The 25,890-nt window shown below is 45.7% G+C and overlaps 1 protein-coding gene across 1 annotated transcript in view; it reads left to right on the plus strand.

Annotated features, from left to right (window-relative positions):
• LOC126456226 (prostaglandin reductase 1-like) overlaps positions 1-25,890 on the plus strand; it is a 58,853-nt gene that overhangs the window by 17,383 nt on the left and 15,580 nt on the right. The window contains exon 2 of the mRNA XM_050091982.1: positions 7,778-8,131. Coding sequence (XP_049947939.1) covers positions 7,778-8,131 — 354 coding nt within the window. The remainder of the gene's footprint in view (positions 1-7,777; positions 8,132-25,890) is intronic.

The raw sequence follows: 25,890 nt of genomic DNA on the forward strand, positions 1-25,890 counted from the left end.
CTCAACATCGCGACAAACACAGCACAACTAGTCTTTGCACAGGCTACCATCGCACACGATTTTTAAATAAAAACTATGTAGCTAAACTATGATTAACAAAAACTTTGATGGCTCTTAATACATTAGTATACGAGGGGCATTCAGTAAGTAATAAAACACTTTTTTCCCCAAAAACAGATTAGTATTATTCAGGATTCCAATACACCATATTATTCCCCCACTCTTTTGGCTACAAAACACTATTTTTCAAATTATCTCTGTTCAATGCGACAGCCTTACGCCACCTTACTGGGAGGGGCTGTAGGCCCGCATGGTACAGCTCTACTGGTCGACGTCGGAGCCAAAGTCTTCCTCCATCAATAACCTCCCTATCATCCACGTAATGCTTCTGACGGAACGAATCGTACACTGGCCCAAACAGATGGAAGTCGGAAGGTGCGAGATCCGCGCTTTGAGGCTCGTGATGAAAATAATCCAATGAAGTTTTCCGAGCTCCTCTCGGGAGTGCAGACTTGTGCGAGGCCTTGCGATGTCTTGGAGAAGTTCCTTTGCATTTCTGTGACGACGAAGACGCTGAAGTTGTTTCTTAAGTGTCCTGAGAGTAGCACGACACCCTTCAGAGCTAATCGTTGCACCACGAGGGAGGACACAAAACAGAACAACCCGTTCAGATTACCAGAAGACCGTCGTCATGACGTTACCGGCTGAGGGAGCGGCTTTGAACCTTTTCTGCAAAGGAGAGGTGAAGTGGCGCCACAGCATGGATTTCCGTTTTGTTTCCGGGTCGAAGTGATGAATCCATGTGTCATCGCCCGTGATGATGTACGACAAAAAGATTGTTACGATCACCTTCGTAGCGCGCAAGAGCCGCAAGGCGTAGCCGTGCGGCCTCAAGCGCCTTGTTACGGATTGTGCGACTGCCCCCGTCTGAGGTTCGAGTTCTCCCTCGGGCATGGGTCTGTGTGTTGTCTTTAGCGTAAGGTAGATTAATTTGTGTGTAAGCTTAGGGACCGATGACCTCAGCAGTATGGTCAAAAAGGCTCTTACCACCAATTTCCAATTTTAACGCGCAAGCAATTCCGCACACATGGTCCCTCATTGTTCTGTATGGTCTTCTATTGGGCGGAAAAAAACCCAGCGGGCACTCACTACTGGTGGACGAGTGTGTCAGTACTACTAACAGAGATGTCGAGGTGAGAAATGAGGTGTTTGTTTGCGATCCGTCGATCATCGCGAATAATAGTGTCCGCATGTTCCAACATTGCAGGAGTCACAGCTGCGTGGGGCCGGTCGGCACGAGAGAAATCGGACATGTTTACGTGACCTTGTTGCGATGATGCAGACCCCCCCCCCCACCCAACGACTCGCCGTGCTTTTGTTCACTGCCAGATCTCCATGGACATCATGCAAGCGCCAATTAATATCTGCGATGCTCTGATTTTCCGGCAAAAAATACTGAATGACAGCTCGCTGCTTGCAACGCTTTGCATTACAGGCACCGTTTTGAAGATCACGTTTAGCACTGAACTTCTGAACTTCCTGAAACTACAGGAGCGCAAGAGGAAATATTCCAAGATGTCCCGCAACAAATTCCGCATTTTTTCAGTCGAAATTTGGCGAGAAAAAATTTGTTGCACTACTTACTGAACGCCCCCTCTCATCTAAATTCCATTTACAGTACTATACACTGAAGAGCCAAATGAACTGGTACACCTGGTTAATATCGTGTACGGTCCCCGCGGGCATGCAGAAGTGCCGCAACATGACGTGGCATGGACTCGGCTGATGTCTCGAGTAGTGCTGGAGAGAATTTACACCATGAATCCCGCAGTGCTGTCCATAAATCTGAATGAGTACAAGGGAGTGGAGATCTCTTCTGAACAGCACGTCGCAAGACATCACAGATATGCTCAATAATTTCATCACTGGGGGTTTGACGGCCAGTGGAAGTGTTTATTCAGAAGAGTATTCCTGAAGCCACTTTCTTGCAGTTCTGGATATATGGGGTGCCGTACTGTCCTGCTGAAACTGCCCAAGTCCGTGGGAATGCAAAACGCACATGAATGGATGCAGGTGATCAGAGAGATGCTTGCGTACGTGTCATCTGTCAGAATTGTATTTAGACGTATCAGAGGTCCCACATCCCTCCAACTACACAGGCCCCACAACATTACAGAGGGTCCAACAGCTTGAACAATCCCCTGCTGACATGAATGGTCTATGGATTCGTGAGATTGTCTCCATACCCGTACACGTCCATCCGCTCGATTCTATTTTAAAACGAGACTCGTCCGCCTAGGCAACATGTTTCCAGTCAGCAGTCCAATATCGGTGTTGACGGGCCCAGTCGAGGCGTAAAGCTTTGTGCAATGCAGTCAAGGGTACACGAGTGGGCCTTCGGCTCCCAAAGCCCATACAGATGTTTCGTTGAATGGTTCGCACGCTGACAGTTGTTGATGGCCCAGCAATGAAATCTGCAGCAGTATGCGGAAGGGCTGAACTTCTGTCTGGTTGAACGATTATCTTCAGTCGTCCTTGGTCCCATTCTTGCACGCTCTTCTTCCGGCCGCAACGACGTCGGAGATTTGGTGTTTTACTGGATTCCTGATACTCACGGTACTCTCGTGAAACGGTCATACGGGAAAATCCCACTTCATCGCTACCTCGGAGATGCTGTGTCCCATCGCTCGTGCGCCGACTATTAGACTGCATTCAAACTCACATGAATCTTGATAACCTGCCATTGTAGCAGCAGTAACTGACCTAGTAACTGCGCCAGACAAATGTTGTCTTATACAGGGTGGTCCATCGATAGTGACCAGGCCAAATATCTCACGAAATAAGCATCAAACGCAACAACTGCAAAGAACGAAACTCGTCTAGCTAGAAGGGGGAAACCAGATGGCGCTATGGTTGACCCGCTAGATGGCGCTGCCATAGTTCAAACGGATGTCGACTGCGTTTTTCTAAATAGGAACCCCCTATTTTTTATTACATATTCGTGTAGTACGTAAAGAAATATGAACGTTTTAGCTGGGCCACTTTTTCGCTTTGTGGTAGATGGCGCTGTAATAGTCACAAACGTGTAAGTACGTAGTATCACGTAACATTCCGCCAGTGCGGACGGTATTTGCTTCGTGATACATCACCCGAGTTAAAATGGACCGTTTACCAATTGCGGAAAAGTTCGATATCGTGTTGATGTATGGCTATTGTGATCAAAATGTCCAATGGGCGTGTGCTATGTATGCTGCTCGGTATCCTGGACAACATCCAAGTGCCCGGACCGTTCGCCTGATAGTTATGTTATTTAAGGAAACAGGAAGTGTTCAGCCACATGTGAAACGTCAATCACGACCTGCAACAAATGATGATGCCCAAGTAGGTGTTTTAGCTGCTGTCGTGGCTAATCCGCACATCAGTAGCAGACAAATTGCGCGAGAATCGGGAATCTCAAAAACGTCGGTGTTGAGAATGCTATATCAACATCGATTGCACCCGTACCATATTTCTATGCACCGGGAATTGCATGGCGACGACCTTGAACGTCGTGTACAGTTCTGCCACTGGGCACAAGAGAAATTACGAGACGATGACAGATTTTTTGCACGCGTTCTATTTAGCGACGAAGCGTCATCCACCAACAGCGGTAACGTAAACCGGCATAATATGGACTATTGGGCAACGAGAAATCCACGATGGCTGCGACAAGTGGAACATCAGCGACTTTGGCGGGTTAATGTATGGTGTGGCATTATGGGAGGAAGGATAATTGGCCCCCATTTTATCGATGGCAATCTAAATGGTGCAATGTGTGCTGATTTCCTACGTAATGTTCTACCGCTGTTACTAAAAGATGTTTCACTACATGACAGAATGGCGATGTACTTCCAACATGATGGATGTCCGGCACATAGCTCGCGTGTGGTTGAAGCGGTATTGAATAGCATATTTCATGACAGGTGGATTGGTCTTCACCGGATCTGACGTCTCCGGATTTCTTTCTGTGGGGAAAGATGAAGGATATTTGCTATTGTGATCCACCGTCAACGCCTGACAACATGCGCCAGCGCATTGTCAATGCATGTGCGAACATTACGGAAGGCGAATTACTCGCTGTTGAGAGGAATGTCGTTACACGACTGCCAAATGCATTGAGGTTGATGGACATCATTTTGAGATTTATTGCATTAATGTGGTATTTACAGGTAATCACGCCGTAACAGCATGCGTTCTGAGAAATGATAAGTTCACAAAGATACATATATCACATTGGAACAACCGAAATAAAATGTTCAAACGTACCTACGTTCTGCATTTTTATTTTAAAAAACCTACCTGTTACCAACTGTTCGTCTAAATTGTATGCCACATGTTTGTGACTATTACAGCGCCACTATCACAAAGCGAAAAAAGTGGTCCAACTAAAACATTCGTATTTCTATAGGTACTACACGAATATGTAGTAAAAATGGGGTTCCTATTTTTAAAAAACGCAGTTGATATGCGTTTTTTGTTATTTATTTATTTATTAACATTACATCATTATAACGTAACATCTTTAGAACAATACATGAACAGAAATTTAATTATGAGTAGCAGGTCAATATTATACAGAATCGAAATCTTTTAAAGAAAACAGAGTGAAAACAAAAACAATTGAAATGTGTTACAAGTTTTTCACAGAGTGCTTTTGATAACAATAGTAATACAAATGTGTATGAGTTGTGAAATTTAAACAAACTGAAATAATTGTATCATGTAATTAGGTAAAAGAAAATGGAAAATTTTTTGAAAAATAGGAAATAAATGGATACTTCTAGCAAAGATATCACTGTAACTACTGAAACATCCTATGAAAACCATACAATAACGCAACTGATAAATTATTTACGAAATGAAACTTCCTGGCAGATTAAAACTATGTGCCGGACCGAGACTCGAACTCGGCATAGGTCCCGAGTTCCAGTCTCGGTCCGGCACACAGTTTTAATCTGCCAGGAAGTTTCATATCAGCGCACACTCCGCTGTAGAGTGAAAATTTCATTCCATTTACAAAATGTTCGTTGTACTTCGGTGAATGGTTCAGTCGTTGATGACCCTTCCCATAGGTAGGCCATGTACTGCACGGCGTCACTCTGTTGTAGCTCAAAAATAGTGTAGCCAGGCCACAGCGTTGCTCTTCGTTCTTGGGTGGAGTTTAAAGTCAGGAAAGAGAATCCACGTTCGTGTCACACAGGAAGGTGCAGTTTGGTTGATAAGCCCCACCATCAATCGGCATAACTCCCATACTCTCCACACGTAGCGACACTATACGGTGGTCTCTGGTGTCAGCATCTCCACACTGGGTGCATTCGTTCGTCTGACAAAAGTGAATGTCTGCTAGTCGCTGCTTAGTCGGAAAGGAGTCATTGACTACTCTGTACCACAGCAAAATGATGTCCGATGGCAGGAATGGGTTGTTGATATTAGCCCATACCTGCTTCCAGGCGACCGTTGGTATCTGTATTTCCACTTTGTGCGCTGGTGGACAGCCTAGGAGAGCTTCATAGATCCGTCGAACCGACGTATTCCGGTCTGTAGCCTGCGTGCGAGGTAAAAATTCCCTGACGTAGGATATCTTAAAAGGGACGCCCGCTATTGAAATTGGAGCGCGCTGTGACTGAGGCCGGTATCGATCCAATATGGCTGCTGTTGTCCCATTCGGATCGTCGGTTTGTAGCTTTGCTGTTCGGTGCTGTGCACTTCCGTCGGAAGTCGATCAATCTCAGTCCTCCAAGTGATCTATCAAGGACGCAGGTGGTGTTTCACACTTTGAAGATGGAGTGTCCACAGCATCCAGTACACTGCTTTCATAATCGAATCACCCAGAAGTTTCGGGGCAGTCAACAACTGGGCGACATACCACGCCTTGGCGACATATGGCAGCGCCATCTAGCGGGCTAACCACAGCGCCATCTGGTTTCCCCATTCAAGCTTCGTTCTTTGTAGTTTTTTCGTTTGACGCTTATTTCGTGAGATATTTGTCCCAGTCACGATCAATGGACCACCCTGTATAGGCGTTCCCAACTGCAGCGCCGTATTCTGCCTGTTTACATATTTCTGTATTTGAATACAGTGTAGTAATAAGATACCTAATAGCTAAGTTGGACTTACTTCCAAAAGCGTAAAATCCGTATTCTATGACGAAGGAAGTATGTGTGGCATTCTGGTCTCCTCTTCAAGCTCCAAACCTTTTCCCTTCCTATTAACTACGTCCGTCTGATCGGGTCCTTTCTTTCCCAACGTCCTTCCTATGTCACCATCCATAACACGGATTCCTACACCTTCTTCCCCTCCGCCGGTGTGCCCCAAGGTTCCGTCCTTTCCCCTCTTATGTATCTTTTGTATACGGCAGACATGCGGCCGCCTTCACCCCCCCCCCCCCCCTCCCCAATCCACCTTCTCCAGTACGCCGATGTCCCCGCCTTCCTTGCCCTCGCCCCCACCCTGCAGTGCTCCCAACACCTTCTCCAGTCCCATCGTGACTGATTCACCACTTGGTGCAACCAGTGGTTGCTTAAGGTCAATCCTTCCAAAACCCAGGCGATCATAGTAGGCAAAACCACCCCTTCCTTCCGCCTCCTCGATTTCTATGTCACTGTCTATGGCCGTCCTACCACCCTTACCCCAACCCCTAAATACCTTGGCATCACCTGTCTCCTCAAGCTCCTTTCTGGCCGTACATGGGGTCTGGATCCCTTCACCATCCTCCATACCTATAAATCCCTTATTCGCCCTATCCTTTACTACGTCCACCCTGCCTGGATCTCCGCTCCCCCTACCTTTTACAAATGCCTTCAGAACCTAGAACGCCATGCTCTTCGCCGCGCCTATCGCATCCGTCTCCCCTCCCCCACGCGGATCCTGTACGACCTTATTCCGTTCGCCCACCTCCTCCTTTTCCTCGAACGGATACGAATCCTCTACACCTCCTGTAAACTCGATCCACCTCACCCGCTCGTCTCTCCCATCATCTCCTGCCCCTGTCCACTGCCGCACCTGTACTTCCACGTCCCACCTGCTCTCCATCTCTCCACTCTCCATACCCTCTCGCAAGGTGGCTTCCGCCAGCTCCCCCTCCCTGATGATGCCTTCCTCCCCTCCATCTACCCCTCCTACCAACTTTGATCCTCCCTCCCCTTTCCTGTGTTTGTTCCTAAGGGCACCCTCTCTCCCTTCTCTCCCCCTTCCCTCCCTCCTCCCTTTCTTCCCACTCCTCCCCCGGTCTTCCCCTTCCCCCATACTTTCATTCCTCCTACCATCTCCTCTGCCATTGGCATCTTTGCACTCCCCTCTCCCTCCCCCACCCCCTTCTTCCTCTCTCGGCAGGTCCCCGGACTCACACACGTTAAGTGGACATTCGCGCGCCGGAGATCATCGCCGTCAGTTTTTCGTGTGTGTGCCATCGTGTTTGTGGTTTAGTGTTTCTCGCCGTCACGCTCCTTTGTTCACCAGTACCGTCTCAGCCGTCAGTGTTTGTGCGCAGTGCGGACAGTTTTTAGTGTTTTTTCGTCGAGTGTGAACGGCTTCGTGTTATTTGTTTCTGTGTCTACTGTTTTTTGACCCCCACTTCGTTCTGTATCTTCTGTGTCTCCATTGTATTTTCTTTGTCAAATTGTGGCTGAAGAGCAGCGTAGTACGCTGCTGCCAGCCCACCTTATGTAAGGTGTTTAAATAACAACAAAGGAAAAAAAACGAAGGCAGTGCAGCTGGAACGGCTCTGGCCTTCCCGCAGCTGGCGCGCATCGTGGAGAGCCGGTCGGCGGCCTTCCCGGCGGGCCGGCTGGTGGTGGGCTGCTTCGGCTGGCGCGACCGCACCGTGGCGGACGTGGGCCCGCGGGCGCACCACCCGCTGTGGCCGCCGGCGCTGCTGCCGCGCGACCTGGGCGGGCTGCCGCCGTCGCTGGCGCTGGGCGCGCTCGGCATGCCCGGCTACGCCGCCTACTTCGGGCTGCTCGACGTGTGCGACCCCCAGCCGGGTGACGTGGTCGTTGTCAGCGGCGCCGGCGGGGCCGTGGGGTCGCTCGCCGGACAGATCGCCCGCATCCACGGCTGCACCGCCGTCGGGCTCGTCCGCTCCGACGAGAAGGTGAGGCGCCGGGGGGGGCCGTGCGCGACTCGTGTGGCGAGCCACTGACTGAGCGACGGCTCCTGGCCCCGTGTCGTGTCTGAGATTACTGCTACTTGCAACAACTCCCCCACTGGTACTAAACCTCCAGAAATGTCTCGGTTTTGCCGGTAAGCAGGGGGACATCGAAATAAGTGTCCAAGGAATAGAAAAGCAAGTGAAATCACTCAACAAAGTCCACTCGACCTGACAGGATACCAATTCGAGTCTACACAGAGTACGCGAAAGAACTTGCCCCCCTTCTAACAGCCCTGTACCGCAAGTCTCTAGAGGAACGGAAGGTTCCAAATCATTGCAAAAGAGGACAGGTAGTCCCAGTTTTCAAGAAGGGTCGTCGAGCAGATGTGCAAAACTATATGCCTATATCTCTATCTCTTGTAGAATTTTAGAACATGTCTTTTGCTCGCGTATCGTGTCATTTCTGGAAACCCAGAATCTACTCTGTACGAATCAACATGGATTCCGGAAACAGCGATCGTGTGAGGCCCAACTCGCTTTATTTGTTCATGAGCCGACCGCGGTGGCCGTGCGGTTCTAGGCGCTGCAGTCCGGAACCACAGGACTGCTACGGTCGCCGGTTCGAATCCTGCCTCGGGCATGGATGTCTGTGATGTCCTTAGGTTAGTTAGGTTTAAGTACTTCTAAGTTCTAGGGGACTGATGACCTAAGATGTTAAGTCCCGTAGTGCTCAGAGCCATTTGAATAATTTGTTCATGAGACCCAGAAAATATTAGATACAGCCTCCCAGGAAGATGCCATTTTCCTTGACTTCCGGAAGGCGTTCGATACAGTTCCCCACCGTCGCCTGATAAACAAAGTAAGAGCCTACGGAATATCAGACCAGCTCTGAGGCTGGATTGAAGAGTTTTTAGCAAACATAACGCAGCATGTTGTTCTCAATGGAGATACGTATACAGACGTTAAAGTAACCTCTGGCGTGCCACAGGGGAGTGTTATGGGACCATTGCTTTTCACAATATATATAAATGACTTAGTAGATAGTGTCGGAAGTTCCATGCGGCTTTTCGCGGATGATGCTGTAGTATACAGAGAAGTTGCAGCATTAGAAAATTGCAGCGAAATGCAGGAAGATCTGCAGCGGATAGGCACTTGGTGCAGGGAGTGGCAACTGACCCTTAACATAGACAAATGTAATGTTGTTGTAACCGCAGGAACAAGCCAAGTCTAATTACAATCGTTCCAGGCAGTACGCCGAGAACAGTACGTAGGAAGAAGTTAAAATTGTAGTGCTGGACGCCTGGCGTGGCCGAAGGGTCAGCCGAGGGGGAAGTCAAACGGTTGGGCATCGGCGCTTGATAAGAAAGCAAACAGCCAGCAGATACAAACGAAGCTCTGTGTAGGGACTCATGATAAGCAATCAATTAAGAGTATCAACAGAAAGCATTACTGGCTAGAGAGAGGTCTGGGAGTGGAGAGAGAAAGAAAGAGGGTCCTTGGTGGAGACAGCGCTACGTCATGAGGAGCCAATGAAGGGCTCAGGACGCAGTGCGTGACCATATAGGGAGAGGCGCCTCTGCCCCTCCACTCAGCCTCTGAAGAACAATAGCAACAACAATGCCTTAACGATACCAAATAAGGACAAGTTGCCCTCGACGCTACGTCATGCCAAGCGCTGGCGGGGTCGAAGGGGAAACGCTAACAAAACTCGAGGGCACGCTGCTCTGGGTCTTGTCGGGAGGTTGTCGAGTAGTTAGCGTGATAACAGCAGCCGACTTGGGCTGAGGAACGGGCTGTAGGCAGGCAGCCGGAGATGGTCGCTGCAGAGCGTTAGGGCGTAGCCGCAGGACTAACGTAGGGTGCTAGGAAATATTGCAGAGCTTCTAGTAGGCAGTCGGAACGATGGAGTAAGTCACCGTCTCCGTGTTAGACTTGGCCTTCCTGTGAATGCAATCACCACGCAGTTAGGGTGAGCTGTAACTATTCGAAATAAACTGCAATTATTAAAGTTAGCAAGACTAATTCTACCCGCTTCCTAGCCTTGTACCTTCACACCGGGGATTTCTACATCTTAGCCAGATCAAAAAGTCTCCCTCTCAATTAGGTCAACCGGCTAAATCCCTTTCACGAACCGTGTCGCTCAATCCCTCGCAATACCCACGCTTGGGACGCGACAATGTATTGCGAATACATAGAAAGAATGATCCTTTATTGTATGATTATATGATAGTGGAACAAACACTGGTAGCAGTTTCTTCCGTAAAATATCTGGGAGTATGCGTGCGGAACGATTTGAAGTGGAATGATCATATAAAATTAATTGTTGGTAAGGCGGGTGCCAGGTTGAGATTCATTGGGAGAGTCCTTAGAAAATGTAGTCCATCAACAAAGGAAGTGGCTTACAAAACGCTCTTTCGACCTATACTTGAGTATTGCTCATCAGTGTGGGATCCGTACCAGGTCGGCTTGACGGAGGAGATAGAGAAGATCCAAAGAAGAGCGTCGCGTTTCGTCACAGGGTTATTTGGTAACCGTGATAGCGTTACGGAGATGTTTAGCAAACTCAAGTGGCAGACTCTGCAAGAGAGGGCTCTGCATCGCGGTGTAGCTTGCTGTCCAGGTTTCGAGAGGGTGCGTTTCTGGATGAAGTATCGAATATATTGCTTCCCCCTACTTATACCTCCCGAGGAGATCACGAATGTAAAATTAGAGAGATTCGAGCGCGCACGGAGGCTTTCCGGCAGTCGTTCTTCCCGCGAGCCATACGCGACTGGAAGAGGAAACTGAGGTAATGACAGTGGCACGTAAAGTGCCCTCCGCCACACAGCGTTGGGTGGCTTGCGGAGTATAAATGTAGATGTAGATGGCCGTATAAGGGGCGCACAGTAAAACTGGCCGCGCTTTCCCACCCCAGTTTTGCGATAGTTAAGTCATTCCGTCCTTGAACTGACAGTGTGCCGACGAGTAGAAATTCTTCCTTCCTGTTATGTGGCGATGCGTTCTAGTTTTATGACCACTTCCAGAGCAGTAACAGTGCCGCCGTATTCTGAAAGTGCTATTCTACTATGTTTTACGTAATGAAGTGGGAAGAAGTATTTTTGTGCAAATAATTTTTACACGAGATGCCATTACGGTGCATTTTTAGATTTGCGGAAAGCAATTGACATTGGTGCCCAATTGCAGACTGTTAACGAAGGTACGAGCATATGGAATAAGGTCACAGGTAAGTGAGCCACTCGAAGACTTCTTAAGTAGTGGAACCCAGTATGTTGCCCTCGACGGCGAGTGTTCATCAGGGACTAGGGTATCATCAGGAGTGCCCCAGGGAAGTGTGACGGGACCACCATTGTTCTCTATATACATAACTGATTTGGCGGACAGGGTGGGCAGCAATATGCGGTTGCTTGCTGATGATGCCGTGCTTTACAATAAGGTGTAGAAGTTGAGTGGCTGTAGGAAGATACAAGACGACTTAGAAAAAAATTTTTGTTGGTGTGATGAATGGAAGCTAGTCCTAAATGTGGAAAAATGTAACTTAACGCGGAAGACTAGGAAAAACGAATCTATAATGTTCGGATAAGCGTTAGTTATGTGCTGGTTGACACAGTCAAGTCATTTAAATACTTGGGCGTAACTTTGCAAAGCGATATGAGGTAGAACGAGTGTGTGAGTTCTGTGGTAGGGAAGACGAATAGCCGACTTCGGTTTATTGGAAGAATTTCACGAAAGAGTGGTTCACTTGTAAAGGAAACCGCATGTAGGACGCTGCTGCCACCTATTCAGTACTGCTCGACATGTACATCCACATGGTTGCTCTGCAATTCACACTTAAGTGCCTGGCAGAGAGTTCATCGAACCCTTTTCATACTACTATTCTACCATTCCACTCTCGAATGGCGCATGGGAAAAAAGGAACACCTAAATCTTTCCCTTCGAGCTCTGGTTTCTCTTATTTTATTATGATGATCATTTCTCCCTAAGTAGCTGGTGTGTCAACAAAATATTTTCGCATTCGGAAGAGAAAGTTGCTGACTGAAATTTCGTAAATAGATGTCGCGGCAAAAAAACCGCCTTTGTTTCAGTGACTGCAACCCCAACTCACGTATCATATCAGTGACACTCTCACCCCTAGTGCGCGATAACAGGAAACGAGCTGCCCTTCTTTGCAACTTTTGTGTTGTCCTCCGTCAATCCTACCTGGTAAGGATCCCACACCGCGCAGCAAAATTCCAGCAGAGGACGGACAAGTGTAATGTAGGCTATCTCTTTAGTGGGTTTGTCGCATCTTCTAAGTGTTCTGCCAACAAAGCGCAGCCTTTGTTTCGCCATACCCACAATATTATCTATGTGGCCTTTCCAATTTAAGTTGCTAGTAATTGTAATTCCTAGGTATTTAGTCGAATTGACAACCCTTAGATTTGTGCGATTTATCGTATACCCAAAATTTATCGTATTTCTTTTAGTACCCATGTGGATGACCTCGCACTTTTCTTTGTTTAGTGCCAATTGCCACTTTTCGCACCATACAGAAATTCTCTCTAGATAATTTTGTAATTGGAACTGATCGCCTGATGATTTTACTAGACGGAAAATTATAGCGTCATCTGCAAACAATCTAAGGGGGCTGCTCAGATTATCACCTAGATCATTTATGTAAACCGGGAACAACAGAGGGCCTATGACACTACCTTGCGGATTCGCACCACTTCGGCCTGAAGGAAGACTTCGTAGGCCGGTTTGCTAGATTTGTTACCGGTACGTTTGAATAATACGTGTTACAGAGATACTTTAGTAACTCAAATGGGAATCCCTGGAGGGAACGTGACGTTCTTTTCGAGAAAGACAGTCGCGAAAATTTAGAGAATATATTTGAAGCTGACTGCCGAACGATTCTACTGCCGCCAACACACAATGCACTTAAGGACCTCTAAGATAAGACACGAGAAATTAGGGCTCATACGGAGACATACATACAGTCGTTTGTCTCTCGCTCCATTTGCGATTGGAACAGGAAAATAAATGACAAGTAGTGGTACAGGGTACCCTCCGCCATGCACCGTTCGGTAGTTTGCAGAGTATCTATGTAGACGTGGATGAAGATGTAGATGTTTATTTAAGAAACACCGCAAAATGAACTCGTTCATGCTGATTACAAGCCAACTATTAGCTGTACAAGAAAATGGTCTATCACATCACTAGATCGAAAGGCATCCTATCGACGACTGCCGTACAATCGGCAAAGTTCTTATTTATTTATTCATTAGTATCAACGTTTCCTGGAATTGTAAAATTACTGAAAGATAGTAATTTTTTTAAAAAAATCTTTATTCACAACTTTATAATTATACAATCTTAACCCACTTCCTTATGTCATTAGAGGGTCCTAAATTTTATACAAAACATTGATTGTAGCTAATTACAATTTTATTAACTGAGCTACAGCCAGAACTAAATTAACAATGGGCAACTGACTTATTATTAATATTTTCTTTGTAACACCTACGCATAACTAATCTCTACTGCCTGCAGCGTCACGGGTGTGTCAGCAGTATACAAACCTACTTATGGCGCCTTGCTCATCGAGCTAATCCCGATGAGTGTGCCCCTGATACTGGGCAGGCCAAGGATGTTAATCGCTGCTGTTTCCTAACTAAATTTCCTAATTCAAAGTCCTACTAACTAATTCTATTTTATGTCATATCCGGTGCTTGTCCTATATCGGTGGTGATGTACCCCACTCCCCCCTAGTCCTCTGCGTGGCGGATTCCAGGATGTGAAGAAAGTCGGCCTGTCCACACACAGGCGGTGTGCGAATCGGGCACTGGAATCAGCTGGTATTAGATTTGTGTGAGGTTGTTAATTAATCAATGTCCCTCAGGTATTCTTTCAACACTTTTCGTGACACCTCGTTCGCCAATTTATTCACAGTTTGGAAAGTGTCTTCTCGTCTAAATAAGTGGTAGGTGTCATGGTCGGGTAGTTGGTCACGTAATGTAGGTGCTACATCATTGAAAAGGGGTCACTCGTAAACCACACGGTCGGGAGTACCCTCTGATACGCCACTTTCTCACACGGGCGTAGCCCTCTTCCCAAACCGACATAGATATGTCGGGTAGGGCGCATGACCAGTGAGAAAGTGGAACAATCCCCGAGTTGGTTCAAAGTACTTCATACCCAGTCGTTCCCTAACAATCGGTAGAAATTCAAATGTTCTACGACCTGTTTCTTTTGCTTCCCACGATTCCTGCCACATCTGCTCGCCCCGTCGCCTTATCTCACCCTTATCCTCAACCCTAATGCCCAATATCTCCTCTATTTTCGCGGTATTCCCTTTTTTGGCCCGGAACCACGTAGCCTATTCTCTGATTTTGATGTCCAGGGGGCAGAGCCCCATTATGACTAATAGGGCTCCCCCTGGAGATCTCCTGTAGGCCCCCACAGATCTCAATATCATATTTCTCTGAACTCACTGTCATGGCAGGCACTACCCTCGTGAGCCTGTGCGCCAAGACTCCCGAGCCGTAAACCACTATTGATGTTTGGATACTATTAGGATATAATTTTATGATGTGAGGGAGAAGATGAAATCTTATGTCCAATGGAGATGAGATTGTTTAGTGCTTGGAGGGCTCTCTGGGTTACGATGTCAATGCGTTTCCTAAAGTTCCACCTTTCGTCAATGATGATTCCCAGGTACCGCGTCTCACGTCGCCGAAGAACTGGTGAGCCCACAATTCTCACATTTGGATTTCTCACCAGCTGTTGTTTTAGCATAAGGTGTGTTGATTTACTTGGTGATATTTTCATCTTTGTGTTTTTCCACCATAGTTTCAGTTTAGCCCTTTCTATTTTGGGCTATGTCCTCACGGCTATGGCCGCCAGCCAACAGGAGGAGGTCATCTGCGTAGGCTATCACCTCTAGCACTTCTTCACTTTGTTGTAAGTTATCAAGTAACAGCTCCATGTGTATATTCCAGAACAGGGCACCTAAGACGGAACCATGGGGGCATCCCTTTGTTACCGATTTTCCCACTCTCCCGCTAGGGGATGATAGCCAGACCTCCCGATCCTCGCAATAGCTCCTCAGGCAACCATATAGCGGCCATGGACACTCTTTCTCCCGCAAGCAGGAGAAGAGCGAAGGCCACCACAGTTTGTCGAAGGCGCCACTGATATCCACCATGATGCCAACTACGTACTTGTGCGGGGTAGAGCCACAGAAATCAGCCGCCAGGGGGATTGTATCAGATGCCCATCGCCCAGGCCTAAAGCCGAACTGCCTGTTGCTCATCCCGCACAACAGTTGGTGTGCAGCCAGTCTGTCAGCCAGTAATTTCTCTAATATCATCCCAAGTAGGTCCAACAGACATATAGATAATATTTACGACCTCGCAGACTCCTCCTAACGTCTGAGTGGCAAAAGGCAACTTTTGTTGGCAACTATTTACTAATAACAATTCCTTGATTCGCGCCAGAATGAATATACTTTCGCTTCGTATATCTTTGCTGACGTAAGAGCGATTTCTGGATCGGCGCCTTATCCCACTGGCTCTGAAAGCACCAGATGGCCAACCGTCTCTGTTAGCCAGCCTGGGAGCCTACAGCCTGCTCCTTAATCCACACGTACTGCAACACTAATACATTCACATCACGTATGTGAAATAGTAAAACTGGAAATAATGTAACATGCGCTCCTATCTGCAAATAAGGGATATCTTAGATACTCTACTTTTCCAAACTTTCTTGGGTACAATAAGGTGGCAGTTTAAGGGGGGCGGGGAGAGGTCTGATCGACGGATATTGAAGTTAACGGTGCAGATCGCGCCTGTGCCACCACTTTTGCAGTACTGCCAACCATCACCGAATGTCCCGTGTATTCTCCGCTTTATTTTGCTCCGTGTTGTGTTGCGCAGAGCTTGGTGCTCGAGTCTCATACTGAATTTTGAAATGACAAGACGGAATTCCAGTTCCATCAAGGGGTTCAAATTAAACTCCTGTGACCCTTAAAAGAAAAGGGATTTTCGAAAGTAAAATGGTGCATAATGTGCTGGAGGGCATCGAGGTGTCAAAGGGACACAAAAACCCGCTACATCCCGTTACCCTGGCCTATAAGAGGGGCGCCACTTACACCAGCAAAAGTGTGCGAACTCTTGACAGGATTAGAAAGTTTGCAACCTTTCATCCAGGCAAATCGCCTGGCACTCTCAGAAAGGAAAGATCAATTTTAGTTGTAATTTGTACTGTACTCGTGTAAGGTTCATATTCGACAATGCTTCCAACTACGCTGCTGTTAGGTTGGAATTACTTTATTTTTAATTTGTTTCACTTCTGAAGAGACGCAGTGATATTTAAGAAGAAGTCGACGACTTCGGAAAATTAATTACATTTGAGAGTTAAGGCTCAAATGGCTCTGAGCACTATGGGACTTAATATCTGAGGTCACCAGTCCCCCAGAACTTAGAACTACTTAAATCTAACTAACATAAGAACATTACACGCATCCATGCCCGAGGCGGGATTAGAACCTGCGACCGTAGCAGTCGCGCAGTTCCCGACTGAAGCGCCTAAACTGCTCGGCCACCGCGGCCGGCTGAGAGTTCTACACACAACAGAAAGTAGTTCCTAGCGTGGCAAAACTGCTTCCAGTTCTGCGTGAGAAGATAAACTGGAGATGGGGCATTATCTCATTAAAAACTTTACCCAAGCACATGGGATTCATGTGGAAATCCGTACTGAACGAAAGACATTCTCGTTAGAACGTGGTGTCATTGTTTCTTGGTGGCCACGTATCCTTGCAGCACACGAGGACCATTACGGAAGCTGAACAAAACAATTATCTTGACGATTCGTGCAATGACAGAACCTAAGACGCGGAAAATTCCGGCAGAGACCACAAGATGTGCCTCCAGAAGAATGACAGTGGTACGTGTTGGCTCGAAAAACGAAGCAGGTAGAACTAAAGTTCTGCGCGAAATCGACGCAAGCAGTTTGTCATGGCCAAATGAACTCTGAAAATTTTGAAATTTGGTTTTCTGAGATGGTACTCTCAAATCTTCCGCTCATCACTGTAGGCAGGTGGACAAAACACCAGCAGTATACTACCCAAAGGCGGGGATGATAGAACGGTTGCGAAAGACGAACGTTAAATGCAATAACAGCATGACCAATGCAGAGCTGTATTTTCTACTTCTGGAAAATAAGCCAAATGAAAAGACGTATGTAGTAGAACAACTCGCTATGAGTGTAGGACACACCGTGGCTCGCCTGCCCCTTAGAATTGCGACCTGAACGCAACTGAACTTGCATGGGCGAAAAGGAAACGTTATGTAAGGAAGCACAACGTCCCAGGCGACATGTCTGCAGCAAATCCCAAGAAACTGACAGACAGTGTCTTCAATTCTGTCACTCCAGACGACAGGGAAGAGTACTGCAAAAACCTCAGCAACAAGTGGAACATGGTCATAGGAGGCGCGGTGGCGCCATGGAAATAGCAACCAACGATATTATAATACGTGCTAATGTCTCTAGTGACGACTCGTCTCGCACGGACACAGCTGATAACGAATCTTAACGTAACACGGCCGAAGTGACTAATATAAATTGTCAACCTTCTCCATCCAGTATGCAAACGTTGTGCACATTTAATTACATTGATCTTCCATCAAACATTCTGTTTATCTACAATTCCATATTTTTTCTGACAACTGTTACGCACTAAGTAGTAAGATATGTTTTCATTGGATTCGGCAATTACTACCAACATGCTTCACATCTACTATCGCTGAAGGGCAGAACACAGGTGGTAGGCTGGTTGCCCCCCCCCCCCCCCCCCCCCCCACACCAGCGCGAAGTGGCTTCGAGTTAGGGTCAGGTTATAATACTTGTTAGTGAAACACGTAGCTTAATAAAAATAGAATTACAGAAATTTTTCAGGATTCTAATAATTATACACACCCAGTCCATGTATGAGTAGCTTCAGCTCTCTGGTTCCGACGGAGTCTGAGAAAAATGAAAATGAATAAACTAGCACAAAAGCATAAAACAGGTATAATTAAGGCGAGAACGACCAATAGATCACTTCAGTACCGATGTACGCCACGCTCGAACTCTTACAGAAACCAGGGAAATGCCGCGAATAATGACAATAGTGGTCAAAGGAACACTACATCTCTAGTGTGTCGATAGGTTGAGAAAAATTGGAAATTTGTGCATAGTTCCTATGGGAGCAAACTGCTGATATCTGGCGTCATCGGAAAAGGACAATCCAAACGAGGCAATAGAACCAAAATTATGAAATTTGTTAATGTACCTACTTTTTGATGCAACGTGTTGTTAAAGGAAGTATGAAGGAGTGCCTGGAAAAAAGCATTTTCTTGAATTGGAAAAAAGTATTGATTCTCCGCAGAGTGTGAAATGTACTTTCTACGCCAGGAAGCGACACCACAATCTGATACCAATCAGCGATCATTCTGAACAGTGGCTCACGATAGCATGCATCGCTGCTCCGTCTAGACGTCAGCCTTATCTGGTGGCCGTTGTCAGCAATTCACAACCGTAGGCTCGCACCAGAGCAGGTGAAGGTTGTTTTTGCTAGCGGTTAGCCTTATCAAGCGACGCAACAGCTGTAGGCACTCATCTTCGTTCGATACCGTTTGTTTTTTCTTGATTACTCTTATCTACTACCAAGCAGAAGCACTCAGATACTCGCTTTTAATTCTGAAACATTATACTAGCTTCCAAAAATTAAGGAGACGTACAATCGTAGTATCAAAATATAAAACAACAAGCTGATATGCCCAGCATTGCTCGTATTCATTTCGCCACTGTTCTATTAAAGACAAAAACGAAAAAATATACAAATGTTTTTATTCCAGTCTTTGATCACAATATCAATTCTTTTGACGATGACCAGTTTCAATCAGTAATGACCATCCTCAGATTTACAATATAAAAATATATACACCTAGTGAGCAGTGTGTCTTTCAACACAATACAGCATTATGTATCACAATATACTATCATACAACCACGGAAATGTACAGATAAATTACGGTAAGACGTACCTTTTCTACACCATGTCCTGAAGTGATAAGGCCATAATGACATCGTTAAAACGTATAAATATACTGAGCACAGCATCGTCACATAGAATAGGCCACATCGTCCACACAGCCATTTTTGCAACTGGCTATTGAAGAACGGTAGCTACCAGGAATATGTTTGCCTACATCCTACATAGATGTCGCTACTGTGGGCTTGGATGTAGTCATCAATTACGTAAGAAACATAATCTGATAAAAACACATTAGGTCAAAGACATGCAGCAGACTTTTAAATATTGATATCTATTATAGAAACCAATTGTGATATAGTAAAAGACGAGTACAGTTACCCATATAAAATTGTTAAAAGGAAATAAATAAAGATAATAGGTCTGACACTTATGGTGAATTTACGGTCAAAAGATAATATACGCAATAAACTGCCTGTAGCAACCTATAAATTACCTATGAAAGATAAAATGTCTATATGACAGCTCAAGAAAAGACAGAGCAATGATCTGACAAACCGGTCATCGTCAAAAGAATTGATATTGTGATCAAAGACTGGAATAGAAAACATTTGACAGTATTGGATCACTGTTCATATACGCGACTATGTCGCAGCTGGTGAAAAAATATATTTTGTTTGTAGCGAAGTGTGGAAAAAATTTCATTTCCATGTATTCCTGAAAACAGCTTTGAAATTATGGAACAGTCGTACAGAGAAACATGCATAAAGTGCAAATGTATAAGTATGGTATCCAGATTAAGACACAAGATCCCGCACGCTTTTTGTAGGCTGGGCGCAGGTGTTTCCCGCATCTACAAGGCTATTTTGTAAACGTCTCTATGGTAACGCCTTTTCATAGCTCTATAAAAGACTATTGTTTTCGCCTACAGACGTTTTCGCATCGCAGCTGAAAGCTGTCGAAAGTTCTGCCAAGTGTCAGGGTTTCCTTAACTTCACTCGCTTGGAGGAGTGTCTTAATAGTAAAGAATAAACGTATTAAAACTTCATGGATGATGCGACATTTTCTCACGTATATCAGTGTTTATGACGTCTCTTCAGCTAAGTTACGTGCAACAATGTATTCTGGGGCATATTCCAGACAGTCTACGAGTACTGTGCAGGGAGGTGGCGGACTGGAGGACCAGACTCTATACGATATTGAGACGAACAGTAGTACAAGCTCCAGGCAAGTGGCCCGCCGACATGGTGTACGTCAAAGTACGGTCATGTTGTAACACGCCCGGGAGTACGAATGGGTGGTGTGGGGGGGGGGGGGGGGGGGGGGGGGTACCTTATACTGACTTCTCGTTTCGTGACCGTGCGCCCTGTCCACACCACGTACCTGGTAATCCCGCGGCGGTCGTATTGTTCTGCTCCACAGCTGGCTGTTGGCTTGCCTGAAATTATCTATCGAAAAAATGCAAGCGGGTTTAGGGGAGCCACTCAACGTTTAAACACAACACTGTCCTACGTCTGGTTTGAACATCTATATTCTGTCCCGCGTCCGGCCATCCTGATTTAGGTTTTCCGTGATTTCCCTAAATCGCTCCAGGCAAATGCCGGGATGGTTCCTTTGAAAGGGCACGGCCGACTTCCTTCCCTGTCCTTCCCTAATCCGATGAGACCGATGACCTCGCTGTCTGGTCTCCTCCCCGAAACAACCCAACCCCTCTTTATTCTGAGACGATGTGGAAACCACAGGTTGCACTGTTTACACTCTAAATCGTAAATGTTTATCCCAACTTAACAATCTTGATGATTAACAGTCCAAAATATAATTCAGACGAGCGTACGCGTAACCGACACGACGCGGGTGATTTTTGATGATGCGGAAGCGAACGAAAGTTCTTACGTCCGTCATACATACAGATACCTGGTAATAGTCCTCCTTGTCACTAGTAATGATATAACACTGTTCGTAAAGTTAATTTTTCAGTTCTCAGTTCTCACTTGTACCAGCGTGCGCGTAACCGTCGCGGCGCGGCTGATTGTTGCTAATGCGGAACGCGATGATCGAACGCACGTTCTCACGCTCGCTACAAATCACTGGCACTTGATTGCACTCTTTTGTGGTAAATAGTATTACTGATTCACATTTGTTCATTCTTGGAGACCGAACACAGCGCGGATGATCGATGCTATGCGACACGCAACGAGAGGATACATAAATACGTTATTAACGCCACTGCTCATTTTCAATTACTTCTTGACCACTTTCCTCTGAACCATTTCCATAAGTCATCATTTTACTATAATAGCACTTGTAGCAACACTTCAACATGAATACTAACAATGCTTCTTACATGCAGAGCTACACACTACACAACGTAACAGTTCCGTGTCCCGCGCTCGACTCACTACAGACGCGGCTGCCCGCAAAGATACTCCACAACTAAGCCAGCGATATGACAATACGCTTACGATGTGTATCCTGAATGGCAACGTTACCATTCCGATCACCTGCAACGAGTGGAAGGATTCTCTCTACGGTAGGATTTTGTCGATTTTTGCACCAGACCATCATAATTATGAGATTTCTGCGATCAGTCCTCTTTACCGCCGAAGAACCCTTCACCAGAACTGGCATCATCAATCTGGATGATCGTCATCTGTGGGATACAGACAATCCTCGGGGAATGGTTGAGGCGTTTCATCAGCATCGGTTCAAAGTCAGTGTGTGGTCAGTGATTCTTAACGACCACATACTTGCACCGGTTATTATTCCACAACGCCTCATCAAAGGAACTTTCCTGGACTTACGCGGAATGCTCTTCCGGAGCTGCTTGCCGTTAGCAATACGACAGGGTACGTAATTTCTGCATGAGTGAGCACCACCCCACTTCCACACTACAGTTCGCCGACGCCTCAAGAACTTCACGGACACTGGACATGACGCGGAGGCCCTGTAGCATGACCTGCTGGATCACGAGACTTAAATGTCCTGGATTTTTACCTCTGGAGGCATCTGAAAAGCGTTGTGTATGCTGAACCAGTTCCTGACGTCAACAGCGTGTTGACGACGCCTGTGACGTCTATTCGAAGAGAGACCGGAACGTGTAAAAACGAGCGACAATCAACGATGCGACGAGTGAACGCGATCACTGCATCTCTTGGAGGCCACCTTAAGACCTGCTGTCACGTCGATGAGATGCAGCTCTGTACTGAGTTCCACGACGATTTGTTGTTGTTGCAAGCACGCTGTCCATTTCCGGTCACATGTTCATAGGACTTTTTTTGCTCCATTTCCAGCCAGGAATCCGTCGCTGCAGTTTTGTTAATGTTCGCCCTGTATGTTGTGTATCACACATTAAAGGAATAGCAACGTAAAATCACGCCGTTATCAGAATGCAACGTTGCATCAAAATTTCAAAGCAGTTGGCCAAGAACTTTCGCAGATTAACGATTTTTAACAATCAACAATCTACACTTTTATGAATATCATATCCTGGCGATAATTTTGAACAAGAGGATAATGATGGCGGTAATGTTAGACGTTTTATGTTATGCGGTATATTGAAAGTTGAGTAGCATAGATGCAAAGCCCACTAACTGCATGGTAAGTGACACTGAGATAATCACGAAACACTCGTCCCATACAAACGAAGATGCAATTGCAGCGAGAATGTTATTGTTGCGTACGAATTTGTTACAGCGCAGCCAACCTAAAGCTCAGTAAAAAAAATATCTATTCTACTCGTAACAGATTGAAATGTAGCTTTGAATGTCCAGATTGGTAAATCTGATGTCTACGCACGTGCTTTCCATCCGGACATGGCAGGGCTACAGCCATGCCTATTGGGCATCTAGCGGGCTTAGCATGCAGTTAGCTGCTTTTGAAACCGAACACGATTTTCGACAGCTATTTTCGACGGTTTATAGCCGGTTTTCCAATATGAGACATATTCTATCATGTAGGCGCTGAAAAAATCTATACGGCCGTGTGCCCACCTCAAAATCGACAAAAAATGAATTTTTCAACGTAAATAAACTTCACAATAGCCGTATACTTTAAGATATTTTATTTTATTCTGAAAGCAACCAGTTTCGGCAATAAATTTTGCCGTCATCAGGCCCCATATGCTTTTACCCTTCTCTCTCTCTCTCTCTCTCTCTCTCTCTCTCTCTCTCGTTCCTTTAGCTGTTTGTGTCGCCCTTTTTGTAAACTTCCTTCAATAGGTTAAATAAAATGCCTTTACAGAGAGTAGGAGTGTAGTGTTTTCATTTAAAATTTGTTTGCCTTCTTCTGTTGCCTTCTGTATGTGAAAGTTCTCTTCTTTACAGTTTGTGGTGTGGGCTGTGGTTGGATTTTTGTATTTTTAAATTTTTTGCTATTGTAGTTGGGTTGTGGTTCTGGGCTATTAGGGGGTCAGCAAATGTCCTCAGAGTGCTGTTACTTTTTACTCTCAGGTGGTTTTTCTTCACAATCGACGTATAGTCTACCAAAATATGCCAGTCGTCTGCTGTCTTTGCATATAATGCAGTTGAAAAAAAAATTGTTTACGGTAATGACTGAATACTTTTTCAACAGACACCAATATGCATTTAGGGGCCGGCCGGTTTGACCGAACGGTTCTAGGATCTACAGGATGTGTGTGATGTCCTTAGGTTAGTTAGGTTTAAGTAGTTATAAGTTCTAGGGGACTGATGACCTCAGATGTTAAGTCCCATAGTGCTGAGAGCCATTTTGCATTTAGGGCGGAATGGTCAACTGGTATACTCTGTTTCTCCCGAGCCGCCTTTTATTTTTCATTTGACGAATTGTAGTGCATTGTTTCCCTTTCTCATTTGCAGTTTGTACGTCATTATGTACGGAAAACTGAGAGACACAATTGGTCTACGTGAAATATGGAACAAGCCGTTGAATCGGTAATTGATAAAATGATGACCCACGAAAAAGCATCTAAACTGTCCATCGTGCCTTGACTACTTCAAAACAATACGTAAAAATGAATAAGGACAGTCCTCTTTCAACAACTGACGAAATCTCCGGAAAAGATCAGCGTGTTTTCAATGAGGAGCAAGAATTAGAACCAGTCTAATATTTTAAGGATCCGCAAAACCGATGTTCTTGTATGACTATGGAACAACTGCGGAACTGGTGTATCAATTCGCGGAACGAAACGGATGCCCGCATGCATTCTTCAACTAAACTAAAAGACTGGGGAAATTGGGACCTCGGATTTCTGGCTCGCCATCCCGACTTAAGTTTCAGGAAGCAGTGGGCTCACAACTCGTGTGATGAAGCCAAGCTTACTTGCAAGATGTGACATCGAAGAAAGAAAGAAGAAGAATTTTTAAAAAACGGAGTCCATGCTGCTCCGTGCACGAGGCGGAACGGACTTAAATAGTTTAGTTGATTGATATAACAAACTAAATTAGAAATGTCTGAATAAACGGTTCCTAATTTTTCTACATTTTTTTCATCACAGAGACCTCCAGAATTTTCACCAAACGTTAACAGGCCATTTCGCCCCGGCCTCCCCTATAATGTACCCACGGTTAGCTTTCGGGACTGTTTTCTTATTAAGCACAAATCCAGGATTTGGTTCGGTGGGGTAGGGGAGGGTAAAGAGGGTTCTCAGTTTGTTACTTGCTCTCCGTCCCTGCACCCCCACCCCCAACATTCCTAAATATAACTTGGCGTACACCACTTCTAATGTGCCACAGGTGTCTACGATTTCAATAATAGTAATAAAAATATGTAATTACACTAGTTCTAATATGATAATTATTATACGTTCACATCGGTGCTTAGTACACAGCTTTAGCTTAAGTTTTAAAAAATTGACTTTCAGAGAGACAACGTTTGAAAAACATTTGTCCGAAAATTTGAGAAGTACGTGTGACATGCAACTGATTTAAAATGGGTAATTCCAACAAAATATTATAACTTTGAAACTTCCTGGCAGATTAAAACTGTGTGCCGGGCCGAGACTCGAACTCGGGACCTTTGCCTTTCGCGGACAAATTCTCTACCACCTGAGCTACCGAAGCACGACTCACGGCCTTTCTCACAGTCTCGGCCCGGCACACAGTTTTAATCTGCCAGGAAGTTTCATATCAGCGCACACCCCGCTGCAGAGTGAAAATTTCATTATGGTATCATAACTTTGCCTATGCCGTAATTTACACGACACAAAATCGAATGTGTACCCACTATTATTACTATTTCACTTAGTACAAAGATTCTTAACAGCGTCCAAATGAGGCGAATACAGTTGTTTCCGCCTACATTCGAGGAATTGTTTATCTGATATTTTGTATTAGTAGAGATGCCTTCTCCCTTTCTGCTTCCCGTGGTTTTCCGGTCCAGGATGTGGACTCAGCAACCGTATTGTTGGCAGCAGCTACCGTCAGACCGTGAATGGACGTCTGTATTTGGCTGGAATGTCACCCGTCAGGCTGCAAGCTCATACATGTCTTAACTGCAGCTTGTAATTTTTAGAATTCCTTCCCATTTCCGAGACTCAGGTTCCATGCTACTTCATTCTCTGAAAGTTAGCTGAGAAATCTGGAAACTGATGTACATAAAAATACGAACGCTTTTACTGAAAAATTTTTTTTGGGTGAGGAAGATCACGACCCTTCAAAACACTCACCCTCCCTTGAATCATCGACTCTGTCGGCTTAGTCACACATTTCTGTAATCAATGCTAAGCAGCGGTTTAGGTGGTGGAAAAGCGACGCCACAGCACTGCGGACATCTACAT

The sequence above is a fragment of the Schistocerca serialis genome, chromosome 1, assembly GCF_023864345.2.
Source record: "Schistocerca serialis cubense isolate TAMUIC-IGC-003099 chromosome 1, iqSchSeri2.2, whole genome shotgun sequence".
Lineage (NCBI taxonomy): Eukaryota > Metazoa > Arthropoda > Insecta > Orthoptera > Acrididae > Schistocerca > Schistocerca serialis.